A 14204-nucleotide genomic window follows, 5' to 3' on the forward strand; every position below is an offset into this window, starting at 1 on the left:
TCATTTCTCAGACCACACATCTACTGTATCTATACTTGCAAAAGAGGAACAAAGTTTCTAGGGTTAGATAGAATGGATCCAAGTAACGTTGTTTGTTTATTTTATTTATTTATTGGCCGCTTGGCATGTGAGATCTTAGTTCCTGACCAGAGATGGAACCAGCGCCCCCTGCAGTGGAAGCATGGATTCTTAACCACTGGACTTCCAGAGAAGTCCAAAGTAACACTGTTTAAAAAAAAAAAAAAATAGCCACGGGAATTCCCTGGTGGTCCAGTGGTTAGGACTCTGCGCACTTCCACTGCAGGGGGCATGGGTTTGAGAACTAAGACCCCGCATGTCACATCGCGGGGCCAAAAAAAAAAAAATGCCAAATAAAACGAATTGTTTCCATAGCAGTAATTCCCACCTTTGATTCTATATGGTTATGAAAATTTCTGTAATCATCTCGGCGGGAATATGGCTATGTGTATTCATGTTAATCTAGGGCAATCCCCAACCACCACCTTGTGAGTTATTGTACACATGTTTTTAAATGACTGATTTAATATCAAATGTAGTACGGTGGAGTTGAAGGCTTAAATACAGGGTCTGTCACTTTACGAACTGTGTGACCTTGGGCAAGTTCTCTAACTTGTTTTCTAATCAGTACCAAGAGTCTTAATAACCACTTTAAGGATAATCGTGAGAATTACGTGAAGTATGTCACAGTCCCTAGCACACAAGAGATACCCAATAAAAGTTGTTTTCCCTTTACCATCACACAAACAAACCCACACTGCAAAACGGAACAGACGCAACGCTAGGTGCTAACATCACTGCACACCTTTGCCGGGTCTGCCTTCTAGACCGCATCGTGCGCGTCCCCGTTAACCTAAACGAGAATGAATGAATCCAATGGAAAAGGGGACGTACGTCCATCCCGAGCTGTGCTGCGCGGGAGTTGTCCTGCGGCTCAGCCTGAGCTCAGACCAAGGCCTGGACAGGAGGGCTGGGCTGAAGCCACACCAAGGTCCGCAACCGCGCAGGTGTGGGGCTTCCTGTGGCACTGCGGCTGCAGAGCGGAGGCAAATGTCCCCTGGCCGCCGCCGTAGCCTGGAGGCCGGCAGTGCGCTCCTATTGGTTGCGCGTTTGGGCGCCAAAGCGGGGCGGAGGCGGGGTCGGCCCAGCGCGTCGCGGACCTGTAGGAGTTGAAATCGTAGGGCCTGGTTAGGCGGCAGTTTGACTGAGAGCCGGTTGTTTGTAAGGGCCGGTGCGTCCACCATGTTCTGCGAGAGGGCCATGGAGCTGGTCCGCGAGCTGCACCGCGCGGCCGAGGGAAGGCTGCCGGCCTTCAACGTGAGGGCGGCGGGCGGGCGGGAGCCTCCCAGGGGTGGCTTTTCTGGGGACTGCGCAGCCGGGACGGGACGGGACGGCGGGTGTGCCCGTGGTTCTCCGCGGTGTATGTGGCCGGGTTGGTTTCTGCGGCTTCCCGCGCGCGGTCTGGACGGTCGGCGTCTCGCCCCGGTGACGCGCCGGAGAGGCCCGGAGACGGGTGCTGGAGCGCAGGTGTGAGTTGCACTGGGGAGGTGTGGACCGGGGTAGCGGGGCGTTAGGGCCGCGCCTGGGAGGATGCGGTGAGCGCAGCCCCGCCGGGGAGCCGGCGGTGCGGACATCCTCTCCCCGCCGGCGAAGGGCGACCGGCGCTGGGTGCGCGGGCCGCACGGGGGCTCCGGGGCCGGGAGGTTTGCTGTTCACGCACAAGGCATTTCAGGGCAGCGATGGGGTAACTCTTCGTGTTTTGAAGATAACTGTGGCGGAACTTTGGGGAATGGATCGAAGAGAAGAAAGAATGGCTCTGGGTGGTTACAGTAGACCACACGAAAGCTGTGTATGGTCCGAACTGCCCGGTCAGCGGGTGCTGAAAGCCGTGTCCTGAGACAGCAGGACTTGTAGCTACGAGGACAGGGCTGGAGATGGGATGGATAGTGGGGGCGGAGAGGGGTCGGCATCTCGGGAGGCTTCTTTCTCTGGTAGCGGAATAAACATCGGAGGTCAGCAGGAAGAGTGTTTGGGGAAGGTGAGTTTTGTTTTGAACATTAAAGAGCAGTTAGTTTGACACTTAGGTCTTTTAACGGATGGGGAAACTGAGCCGCGGAAATTATGGATCCAGTTACGCAACTTGCCTGAACTTGCAGCATATTGGAGCCAGAGCCTCAATCTGAATACAGGTTTCCTGGAGTCCAGTCTGTTGCTCTTGCAACTTCAGACAGTTACTTCATCTAAAAAGTTGGGAGACCACAGTGGGAGGTTCAGTAGAGACGCTGGAATGCAGAGGCGTGGAGGCTGTCAAATGTGGCCCCTCTGGGGTCGGAAGACTAGGTCCTTTGGGGGCCGTGGTACATGGGAGGAAACCAGCCCAAGGGCTCAGAGACTGCCCACAGTGCTGGCTGGCTATTCAGACCCTTAGTCCAGCTCTCTTTTTCACTCACATTTTAGGATAAGTGTTGGTTTCGCACTTCGGGGTGGGGGGCTCAGGGGCGGACTTAGAAGTTGTAAAATCACTCGCTTTTCTGGGTCTTAGTTGGCGGAGGTGCACTTTTTCTTGCAGTCGTGCCTGCCTTCGAGGCCGGCCACTGGCACAGCTGAGCTGAGACCAAGAATTGATCTGATTGACCCCACACACTCTTGACCACACAGACTTTCAAGAATTACTCCTTCCAGGCAGATGATGGCTGGTTTAGAGCAGGGACTCTGCCTTGTTCATTCCATAATCCCTCATGGTTAGGTGCTGTGTTCAGCCAATTGGAATGATTATGCACTTTCTACATGCAGAACTGGTAATCGTTTAAGTGAGTTTTTAGGAAAATTATTTTAGGTATCTTTAAAAAATTATTTCCCACTTGTCTTTTGTATACCTGCTGATCTACTAATTGTGCAAGAGTTTCAACTATTCCTTAAAACAATATTTGTAATAAATGGAATATTTAACTGAATTCTAATAAATCAGACTTTTCTATGATCTCTTTTTAACCAGCTGATGAAAGAAAAGGTAGAAATCATGCTTTCATTTTTTCATCAAGAATCATTTCTTATGTTCGAGCAGGGTTAAGTAAAGTGTAATTCTGTAATTATACCAGTAGTGCCAAAGCACTTTTGCTAATGCATATATTTTGGCTCTAAAAGTAGATAGGTTACTTATCTTTGTTTTGTTTTGGGTGGGGTTTTTTTGGTTGTTGTTATAGCATTAGTGGTTTTTTTCTCCTTTTTAAAAAATTTTCAGTTGAAGTATAGTTGGTTTACAATGTTTCAGGTGTAGAGGTTGCTTGTTGACAGACTTATTGTGTGACATTTATGAATTTTATAATTCTAATGTTTTTATCCTTCCAAGGGAAAATTTTGTGTGCGTGTGTGTTTTATATCTTTATTGGATTGCAATTGCTTTACAATGTTGTGTTAGTTTCTGCTGTACAACAAAGTGAATCAGCTATATGTTTACATATATCCCCATATCCCCTCCCTCTTGAGCCTCCCTCCCACCCTCCCCATCCCACCCCTCTAGGTCATCACAAAGCACCGAGCTGATCTCCCTCTGCTATACTGCAGCTTCCCACTAGCTATCTATTTTATACATGGTAGTGTATATATGTCAGTGCTTCTCTCTCAATTCGTCTCACCCTCCCCTTCCCCCTCTGTGTCCACAAGTCCGTTCTCTATGTATGCATCTCTATTCCTGCCCTGCCACTAGGTTCATCAGTACCATTTTTCAAGATTCCATATATATGCGTTAAAATATGGTATTTGTTTTTCTCTTTCTGACTTACATCACTCTGTATGACAAACTCTAGGTCTGTCCACATCCTTACAAATGACTCAATTTCGTTCCTTTTTATGGCTGAGTAGTATTCCATTGTATTTATATACCACATCTTCTTTATCCATTCATCAGTTGATGGACATTTAGGTTGCTTCCATGTCCTGGCTGTTGTAAATAGTGCTGCAATGAACATTGGGGTGCATGCATCTTTTTGAATTATGGTATTCTCTGTGTATATGCCCAGTAGTCGGATTGCTGGGTCATATGGTAATTCTATTTTTAGTTTTTTAAGGAACCTCCATACTGTTCTCCATAGTGGCTGTATCGATTTACATTCCCCTCAACAGTGCAGGAGGGTTCCCTTTTCTCCACACCCTCTCCAGCATTTATTGTAGTTTTTTGATGATGGCCATTCTGACTGGTGTGAGGTGATACCTCATTGTGGTTTTGATTTGCTTGTCTCTAATGATTTGCCTAATGATTTCTCTAATGATTTGCTCAAGTAGAAAAACACCTTTGACCTTTCTATTTTCTATTCTAGCAGTGGGGTTTTTTTTGGTAGTAACCTTTTAAGATCATTTTCCAATAAATAATAAATTATTTATGTACTTTTGTCATGCATTATTGCTTCTGTAGGGCTATTGATTTTTTTTGTCATTAGTTTTATCGAGGTATAATTTATATACAACAAATACACATTTTAATAGACATTTGAATTTTGACAAATGTATACAATCCTTATAACCAGCAACCCAATCAAGATTTCTGTCACCCCAAGGATTCCCTTTTCTCTTTTGTAACTACTAGCTACCTCCCATCTGCAGCCTTAGGCAACCATGGATTTTCTTTCTGTGCTACAGATTATATTTGTCTTTTTAAATGTATTTCTGGAGTCAGCATGCTCGGAGTTGCAAACTTTTCTGGACGGGGCCAGTTGGAAGCATACAGTGTGTACTCCTTTCTGTGTGACTTCTTTACTCAGTACAGTATATTTAAGATTATCCTTAATCAGTATGTTAATTGTGTATTTTGTGTTAGTAATTCATTTCTTTTTATTTTTTTAAATTATGGTAAAATATACATAACTTAAAATTGGCCATTTTTAAGTATACACTTCAGTGGCATTAATTATATTCACATTGTTGTGCAACCATCACTCTTGTTTCCAAAACTTTTCATAACCCCAAACAAACTCTATAACCTTTAAGCAGTAACTCCCCACTCCTCTTTCCCCTCAGCTCCTGGTAACCTCTAATCTACTTTGTCTCTGTGAATTTGCCTGTTTCAGATAAGTGGAATCATACAATATTTGTCCTTCTGTGTCTGGCTTATTTCACTAAGTGTAATGTTTTCAAGGTTCATCCATGTTGTTGCATGTATCAGTACTTCATTTCTTTTTTTGGCTGAATAATATTACATTGAATGGATATACAGTATTTGGTTTATCTGTTCATCAGTTGGACATTTGGGTTGTTTCCACTTTTTGGCTGTTATGAATAATGCTGCTCTGAACATTTGTGTACAAGTTTCTGTATGAACATAGGTTTTCAGTTCTCTTGAGCATATACCTGGGAGTGGAATTGCTGGTTAATATGGTAATTCTGTGTTTAACTTTGTGTGGACTCATCAGACTGTTTTCTACAGGGCTGTACCATTTTACATTCCTACCTGCATTGTACAAGGGTTCCAATTTCGCCCCATCCTCTCCAACACTTGTCAGGTCTTCGTTGCTGTGCGTGGGCTTCCTCTAGTTGCGACGAGCAGAGGCTACCCTTTGTTGTGGTGCATGAACTTCTCATTGCAGTGGCTTCTCTTGTTGCAGAGCGCAGGCTCTAGGCGTGAGGGCTTCAGTAGTTGTGGCACGTGGGCTCAGTAGTTGTGGCTCGCGGGCTCTAGAGTGCAGGCTCAGTAGTTGTGGCGCATGGGCTTAGTTGCTCTGCGGCATGTGGGATCTTCCTGGACCAGGGCTTGAACCCGTGTCCCCTGCATTGGCAGGCGGATTCTTAACCACTGCGCCACCAGGGAAGTCCTGTACTATTGGTTTTTGATAACATACATAAATCAAAGATAAACATAGATAAAATATTGCTACAAACTTGGTGGGGGAATTAATGAGCGTAATTTTATATGTTCTAGGAGGATGGACTCAGGCAAGTTCTGGAGGAGATGAAAGCTTTATATGAACAAAACCAATCTGATGTGTAAGTTGATAAGATTGATATTTTAAAACAATTTAAGAAATATGATATTGAAATCAGATAATCTTAACATTAGTTTTAATTTTTTAAATTTTTTATTATTTTTAAATTAATTTATTATTTATTTATTTATTTTTGGCTGCGTTAGGTCTTTATTGCTGTACGCGGGCTTTCTCTAGTTGCGGTGAGCGGGGGCTACTCTTCATTGTGGTGCGTGGGCTTCTCATTGAGGTTGCTTATCTTGTTGCAGAGCACAGGCTCTAGGCGCACAGGCTTCAATAGTTGTGGCTTGCGGGCTCTAGAGTGCAGGCTCAGTAGTTGTGGTGCACAGACTTAGTTGCTCTGCGGCATGTGGGATCTTCCTGGACCAGGGCTTGAACCCATGTCCCTTGCATTGGCAGGCGGATTCTTAACCACTGCGCCACCAGGGAAGTCCCAACATTAGATTTTAGATATGATTTGTTTTTTCTAATTCTCTGTGAGCCTGATCATACCCTAACTATACAGAACTAGAGGGACTTGTGTTAATCACTGCTGTGTCCATGGGGATTCAAACAGTGCTTGGCATATGGTAGATGTTCAATAAATATTTGTTGTTTGACTGATATGACTTGAAAGGAATTGGGGTGGACCTAAAAGAGATGAGACAGGAGTAAGTAACAACCTTAATAAGTGAAATGTATTGTTTCCACTGCTTGTTTTCATCAGTAGAAGACTTAGTGGGTTAAAAGGAGAACAGGCAGTTTGTAAACTTAGCAGGAGCAGCAGTGACTTACAATATCTTGAATGGAGTTCACTGAGAACTAGTGCTACAGAAGGCTTGGTAGGTGAGAGGGTTCTTGAGTTACAGACTATTTAGAGCCAAGCATGGTAGTTGGCCCAGTGGAGAATTTGGGCTGAATGACCAACTTCATAGGGTCCTGTGATTTGGTGAAGAGTAAGACACAGACTACTAACTGCTGGATCAAAGGCGAGGTATTCAGATCTCAGCCTGTCTGCAACATGAGGTTTCATGTTTGGCCTTGTTAGGGAGTGTTTTCATCAGTTAGTTGGACATAGAATTCAGTACTATGCTGTTAAGATTTGTGGAGTACACAGAACAGTAGGCACATTTTGCAGTTACTGTATTTAAGGATAGATACAGATGGAACAAGGAACTGAACTGCAACAGGTCTGCAGTAAATGTAAGGGAAATGTAAAGTCCTGAACTCAGGTTCCCAAACTGTTCATTTGTTCATTCAGCAGATATGTACTAAACAATTATGAGCTGATAAATGGCTCTGGTATTTCAATTGTGAACAACATAATCAAGATTTTTGCCCCCATGACCCTCACAGTGTAAGGCAGAAGGCAGATATTAAATACAGATACACCAAGTTGGAATACATGCTATGAAGGAAAACAACAGCACTAGGAGAGAGAATAATGAATTGAAAATATTAGTAGATTGAGGAATCAGGGAAGTTCTCTCCAAGGAAGAGACATTTCAGCTGGGGTCTGAAGGAGAAGCAGGTTTTAGCGAGGCAGTAATTGGGGCAGAGAGCATTCTAGGTGGAGGAAACAGCATATGCAAAGACCCTGAGTCATGAAAGAGGATGGGATGCTCAGGGAACTGATCATTAAAGAAAGCCAGTGTGGCTGAAACTTAGTGAGCAGGCAAAGGGTGACACCAGGTGAGATTTTTAAGCATGTGGGGCAGGTGGAGGCATGTTTGTGTTTTAAAAGACCACCCTGGCTGCTGCTGTGGTTAGTAGATGGAGGGGCTGAGAGGATAGGGAGGCATGCTGGTCATGCAGGTGGCAGGAGAGGTAAGCCAGACTAGGGAGAAAGTGAACAGTTTATAGACATATTTAGGAGGTGGCCTAACAGGCCTTGGTCCAGTAAGAGGATGATTTTCCTGTATTCATACCATCTGGAAATTCATGATCCAAAATTCTGTGCCCTATCCTCCTAGTTTGGTTCTCGGGGGTCAGTCACTATTACCAGTTTCTGGTTAAAATTATTTGTCAGAAGAACTCTATTCCTATTTAATTACTCATGTGTAAATGTGAGTTTTTTAAGGAAGTTCTTATGTACCTAATAAAGTACTCTGATGTTAGGTTGGCTCTATTTTATTTGTGCTATTTCTTTATAATCCAGAGCACATTGTAAACAATGTGGAGAATAGGGAATTCCCTGGTGGTCCAGTGGTTGGGACTCTGTGTTTCCACTGCAGGGGGCACGGGTTCGATTCCTGGTTGGGGAACTCAGATCCTGCAAGCCTCTTGGTGTGGCCAAAAACAAAAAACAACAACAAAAAAATGTTGAGAATATATCTAATGTTTGTAGAGTGGCAGAAGTGTATAGAACAATCTGGAAGACATGGTAAAATGGGACATATATTTTACCTCTATTTTCAGGGCCTGGAGCAGGCACGTATATTTTGTATTTGTTTCCTTTTAAAACTCCAGAGTAGATTCTAATTCATTCTGTATACCTGGCTTTGTTTTGTTTTGTTTCCAGTTCTTTTTTTATTATGGTAAAATACACATCACATAAAATTTGCTATCTTAACTTTTTTTTTTTGGCCACACTATGGGGCATGTGGGATCCTAGTTCCCTGCCCCCTGCCCTGCAGTGGAAGTGTGGAGTCCCAATTACTGGACCACCAGAGAAGTCCCCCATCTTAACCATTTTTCAGCATACAGTTCAGTGTATTCAGTACATTCATAATGTCATATAGCGATCACCATCATCTCCAGAACTCTTCATCTTGTAAAACTGAAACACTATACCCATTAAACAATTGTACATTTGGTTTGATTTTATTTTATTTATTTATTTATTGGCTGTGCCACGAGACTTGCGGGATCTTAGTTCCCTGACTAGGGATTGAACCCGTGCCCTCAGCAGTGAAAGTGCAGAGTCCTAACCACTGGAGCACCAGGGAATTCCCAAACATCTGGTTTTAAAGTGCAATACTCGTCTAATAACCAAGGAGATATATATTTTATAGGGTAAAACCAAAATTTTCTCCCTTTCTGTGTGACGGACCCTAAAGTACAGAACATGCACATAGTTGAAGATCAATAAATATTTGTTGGATGAGTGGAGGACCATCTGACTCCAGAATTCTTAGCTCACTTTATTAGAATGAGGATTTGGAAGTACCACAAAAAGAGGACTCCATAGGATCAGAACATGATGTGAGGCCATAATCTTATGCACCATGATATTCGACCTGTCTCTTATCCCACCATGAAAAAGGGATTCCAAAAAGTGAGGAAACACAATATTTGTCTTTTGGAGACAATGGAGATTAATCAGTGTGCAAAATGCAAAGTGCCACATGGCTAAACAAAACACTGGGAGTGTGATCCCAGGCAAATTAGTTAGCTTTTGGCTTTTTTAATCTTTTAACATGTTAGCAAAAGCTCTGATGTGGAGGCAGGTACTATTTGGGTAGGTTAACCGCTAACTAAATGGATAAAAACAAGCATGGAGTCACTTGTTAGTTGGCTTGGAAAATTTGACATATACTGAAATAGACATTCTTTTCCTCCTTAAATGTTTTACCAGGAATGAAGCGAAGTCAGGTGGACGAAGTGATTTGATACCAACCATCAAGTTTCGACACTGTTCTTTGTTAAGAAATCAGCGCTGCACTGTAGCATACCTGTGAGCTTCTCTGTGTTTGCTGGGGTGGCAGGGAGCAGTGGAGGGTTCCCATGTGGTTTCCTAATTAACCATTTTATATGGATAACAGGAATTCTTAGATTTGCCTCTCTTTTATGAGCATTCTAAATTCTTCTCTTTTTTCTATTTAAACTTTTTTTATAATGAAAAATTGCAGTATTCATAAAATTAGGGAATAATATTACAAACCCCCATGGAGCCATCATATAGGCTTAACAATTCTTAACATTTTGCCATGATTGCTTCATCTTGTTTTATTTGTCTCTGCTAAAACATTGTAGAACTTCGGGCATTTTACCGCTGAATACCTTAGTATGCATCTCTAAGAAATAAGGACCTTATGGACCTTTTCTTACATGACCACTATGATTCTCATACCTAGAGGAATGAACCCGACTTCACAGCATCCATCCATACTGTATTCCTATTCTCCCTGTTGTCCCAAAGATGTCCTCTTACAATGGTTTGTTTGCCTCAGGAACCAAATAAAAGTCCACATGTTAAATTTTGGTGGTTGAGTCTGGAGTCTCTCTTGATGAAAACAACTTCTGATATCCCTCTGTTATGCCATCTAATACCTTATTAATGTCCTAGGTATGACCGATTGCTTCGGATTAGAGCACTCAGGTGGGAATGTGGCAGTGTCTTGCCAAGTGCTTTACGATTTCACATGTCTGCTGAAGAAGTAAGTCAGCAGTGTTCAAGTTTGTGAATTTGGAAAATCGCTGAGGTTATGGCAGTGTTCTGTAATAGTATTTATAGTATTTCAAAAATCTTTTTTTGTTTTAACATTTGTTTTTGAGTAATTTTTGGTCTCTAGTATATACTGTGATGAGAATGGTAGGAGTAATTCTAAATGCTATATGGAAAACTACTATTACTTAACAAAATAAAGGGTCCCATTATGTTACTTGTTAGTGATCCATCAGTAGGATGAAAAACCTGGCATTATTATTGGGAGATTTTCCATAAAATATGTGGGTATACATAATTTGCTTATCAATGTGAATACTTGAATTCTTGATTTATCCAATCATTAAGGGACAATATTTAAGGACACAGGATTGGAGCCAAGCAAACCTGTGTACAAACCTTGGCTCTGCCACTGTCAGATCTTGGGCAAGTGACTCGACCTCTCCCTGTGCCTAAATTCCCTCATTTACAAAGTGAGGGTCATACTGCCTACAGTGTTGCAGTGACTTCGGACACTACCTAAAGTTAGACCAAGCTTCATAGGTTAAGACTGCTCTCACTTCAGATACCAGCCATAAAGTTTGAGGTTCCCAAGGCCACCCTCCCTTCTGACCAACTGGCTACAAATTCAGAGGTTCCCACCATCCCCTCAGGTTTGGGGCTTTTATCCTCCTGATATTAGTCCAACTTGGAGAGAGGAGAGGGGAGCTGGAAGTAGAGCTCAGTCACCTGTGATTCAATCAACCATGATTTGATCAATCGATCAAGCCTATGTAATGATACCCCAGAGCTGTGTGAGCTTCCCTGGTTGACAGTACTTTGTGTGTGTTGTTACATATCAGTGTGCCAGGAGGGTGGTGTGTCCTGATTCCTCAGGGAGAGGATACTCGAAGCTTCACATTTGGGACTCCCAGACCTCATCCTGGGTGTCTCTTCCTTTGGCTGGTTCTGATTTGTATCTGCAATAAAACTGTAATTGTCAGTGTAGTGCTTTCCTGGGTCCTGTCAGTCATTCTGGCAAATTATTGAACCTGAGGGAGGGGTGTGTGTATGTATGCGCACACACACACTTTACTAATGCAGGTTATGTGTATAGTCTTTTAGAAGTTATCTTGTTTTACCTTTCACAAAGAGATTTACAGTACTGGAATAGATTTTTGTGAATAATGCAAGAGCCTAGTTGCATTTTGAATATAGATATTGAGATGGCATCATTTATTGAAAAGGTCCTCTTTTCCCCTTGCTCTGTGCACAGTGCCACTTGTCATAAATTGAATGTCAATATATCTGTGGATTTTGGATGGGGGACTTTCTCTTCTTTCTTAGTCTATTTGTCCTTGTACCAATTTCATATTTAAATTATTGGAATTTTATAATAAGTCTTGAGTAAGTGTTCCCATCTTGTTCTTCTTTTTCAATGTCTTCACTGCTTTTGGCCTTCTGCATTTCCTCGCAAATTTTAGACTCAATTTATCAAGTTCCATTTTTTAAAAAATTGGGGTTTTGATTGAGATTGAATTGGATCTATAGATCAGTTGACGTTATTACAATACTGAATCACCCAATCCTTGAAAGTGGTATATCCTTCCACATATTTTGGTTTTCTTTAACTTCTCTCAACAATTAAAAAAAAAAAACAGATTTACTGAGATATAATTTACATCCCCTAAAGTTTGTCCTTTTAAAGTATACAATTCAGTGTATTTAGGATATTCACAGAGTTGTACATCCATCACCACCATCTTATCCAGAACGTATTCTGTCCCCTCTTCCCAGGCCCTAGAGACCACTACTCTACTTTCTTCATGGATTGGCCTAGTATGGATTTTTCATATGAGTGGAATTGTACAATATGTGGCCTTTTGTGTTTTTCACTCGGCATGTTTTTAAGGTTCATCCATGTGGTAACACATATAAGAGCTCCACTCTGATTTACGACTGAATAATCCCATTGTAGGGATGTACACATCTTATCCATTCATCAGTTGATGGACATTTGGGTGTTTTTCTCAACAGCATTTTATAGGTTTCAGAAAACCTGTCAATACAGAGTTTGAAGAGATCATAATTCTGAAATGGTGTATTTTTCATGGTTTGGTTTCTGGTGGAAAGTTCCTTAGGTCTGTGATTAAGTATGCTGGGATGCAAGTTCTGTGAGAACAGAGATGTTTGTTCACTTTGTTAAATGATCCTAAGTACCTAGACCAGTGCTAACAGGCAGTCACTAATATTTGTAGTTTGAATGAATGGTCGTAGTAATGATCCATGTGGGGATGTGTGCTGTTTTTGAAAGGATTAGTATATAATTTCTGCAAGTTTGTTTTCTTACAGCTTTGTCAAATGGCCATCTTTATGTTTGTAGATGGAATGGTTCAATCATTACAAAAAGTCCCTTGCTACCTACATGAGGTCGTTGGGAGGACATGAAGGTTTGGACATCACACAGGATATGAAACCTCCAAAAAACCTATACATAGAAGTAAGTATACCTTTTTAAAATGGATTTTTCTTTAATGCATAGACTGTGATGACTTTTGTTTAAGGGGTGATGTGGCACATATATACAATGGAATATTACTCAGCCATAAAAAGAAATGAAATTGAGTTACTCGTAGAGGTGGATGGACCTAGAGTCTGTCATACAGAGTGAAGTAAGTCAGAAAGAGAAAATCAAATACCGTATGCTATCACATATATATGGAATCTAAAAAAAAGGTTCTGAAGAACTTAGGGGCAGGACAGGAATAAAGATGCAGACGTAGAGGATGGACTTGACACAGGGAGGGGGAAGGGTAAGCTGGGACGACGTGAGAGAGTGGCATGGACATATATACACTACCAAATGTAAAATCGATAGCTAGTGGGAAGCAGACACATAGCACAGGGAGATCTGCTCGGTTCTTTGTGACCACCTGGAGGGGTGGGATAGGGAGGGTGGGAGGGAGACGCAGGAGGGAGGAGATATGGGGATATATGTATATGTATAGCTGACTCACTTTGTTATAAAGCAGAAACAAACACACCATTGTAAAGCAATTATACTCCAATAAAGATGTAAAAAAAAAGAAAAGAGGGCTTCCCTGGTGGCACAGTGGTTGAGAGTCCGCCTGCCGATGCAGGGGACGCGGGTTTGTGCCCGGTCCGGGAAGATCCCACATGCCACAGAGTGGCTAGGCCCGTGAGCCATGGCCACTGAGCCTGCACGTCTGGAGCCTGTGCTCCGCAATGGGAGAGGCCACAACAGTGAGAGGCCCGCGTACCGCAAAAAAAAAAGAAAAGAAAAGGAGTATATGAATATATATTAGTTTATACAGGCATACCTTGGAGATATCATGGGTTTGGTTTAAGACCCACAATAAAGTGCATATTCAATAAAGTGAGTCATGAAATGTTTTGGTTTCCCAGTACATATAAAAGTTATGTTTGCACTATACTGCAGTCTGTTGAATATGCATTAGCATTATAATGCTAACCATCATCTGACAATGCAGGGTTGCCACAGACCTTCAATTTGTAAAAAGGGCGATATCTGAGAAGCACAATAAAGCAAAGCACAAAAAAGAAAGGAAACAAACTCAAACCAAAAATTTTACCTGTAGGTGGTGGCAGGAATAGGATGGAACAGCTAAAATTTTCTGACTGTACCTGTTTTAAAATTTTAACTTTGGAACCATGTAAATATTTTACAAATTGTTAAAACAAAATGAAATCAAGTGGAAAACCAACTTACACATTTTGAAAACAAAATGAAACAAATGAACCTGTGTTTTCATGTTGGTAGATTAGTCAAACAGTGGTTATTTAAATTACTTTAAAACACATAGATTGATTGTATTTCCCTAGTA

The 14204-nt window shown here is 42.0% G+C and overlaps 1 protein-coding gene across 4 annotated transcripts in view; it reads left to right on the forward strand.

The window, feature by feature from the left end:
- The first annotated feature begins 1141 nt into the window (after nt 1-1141).
- The window catches only part of GINS1 (GINS complex subunit 1), a 29360-nt gene continuing 16297 nt past the window's right edge, over nt 1142-14204 (forward strand). The window contains exons 1-5 of one of the 4 annotated variants that reach the window (XM_089896546.1): nt 1152-1335; nt 5930-5994; nt 9550-9648; nt 10261-10351; nt 12722-12838. In XM_089896546.1, the coding sequence (XP_089752672.1) occupies nt 1261-1335; nt 5930-5994; nt 9550-9648; nt 10261-10351; nt 12722-12838 (447 nt within the window). In that variant the 5' untranslated portion in view covers nt 1152-1260. Of the gene's footprint in view, nt 1336-1357; nt 1546-5929; nt 5995-9549; nt 9649-10260; nt 10352-12721; nt 12839-14204 lie in introns of those variants that run through there. The other 3 variants (XM_022594156.2, XM_022594155.2, XM_089896548.1) reach the window with 3 other exon arrangements.

Source organism: Delphinapterus leucas, chromosome 15 (assembly GCF_059928025.1).
Source record: "Delphinapterus leucas isolate spDelLeu-1000000601 "Yukka" chromosome 15, BTC_Dleu_Yukka2, whole genome shotgun sequence".
Classification (NCBI taxonomy): domain Eukaryota; kingdom Metazoa; phylum Chordata; class Mammalia; order Artiodactyla; family Monodontidae; genus Delphinapterus; species Delphinapterus leucas.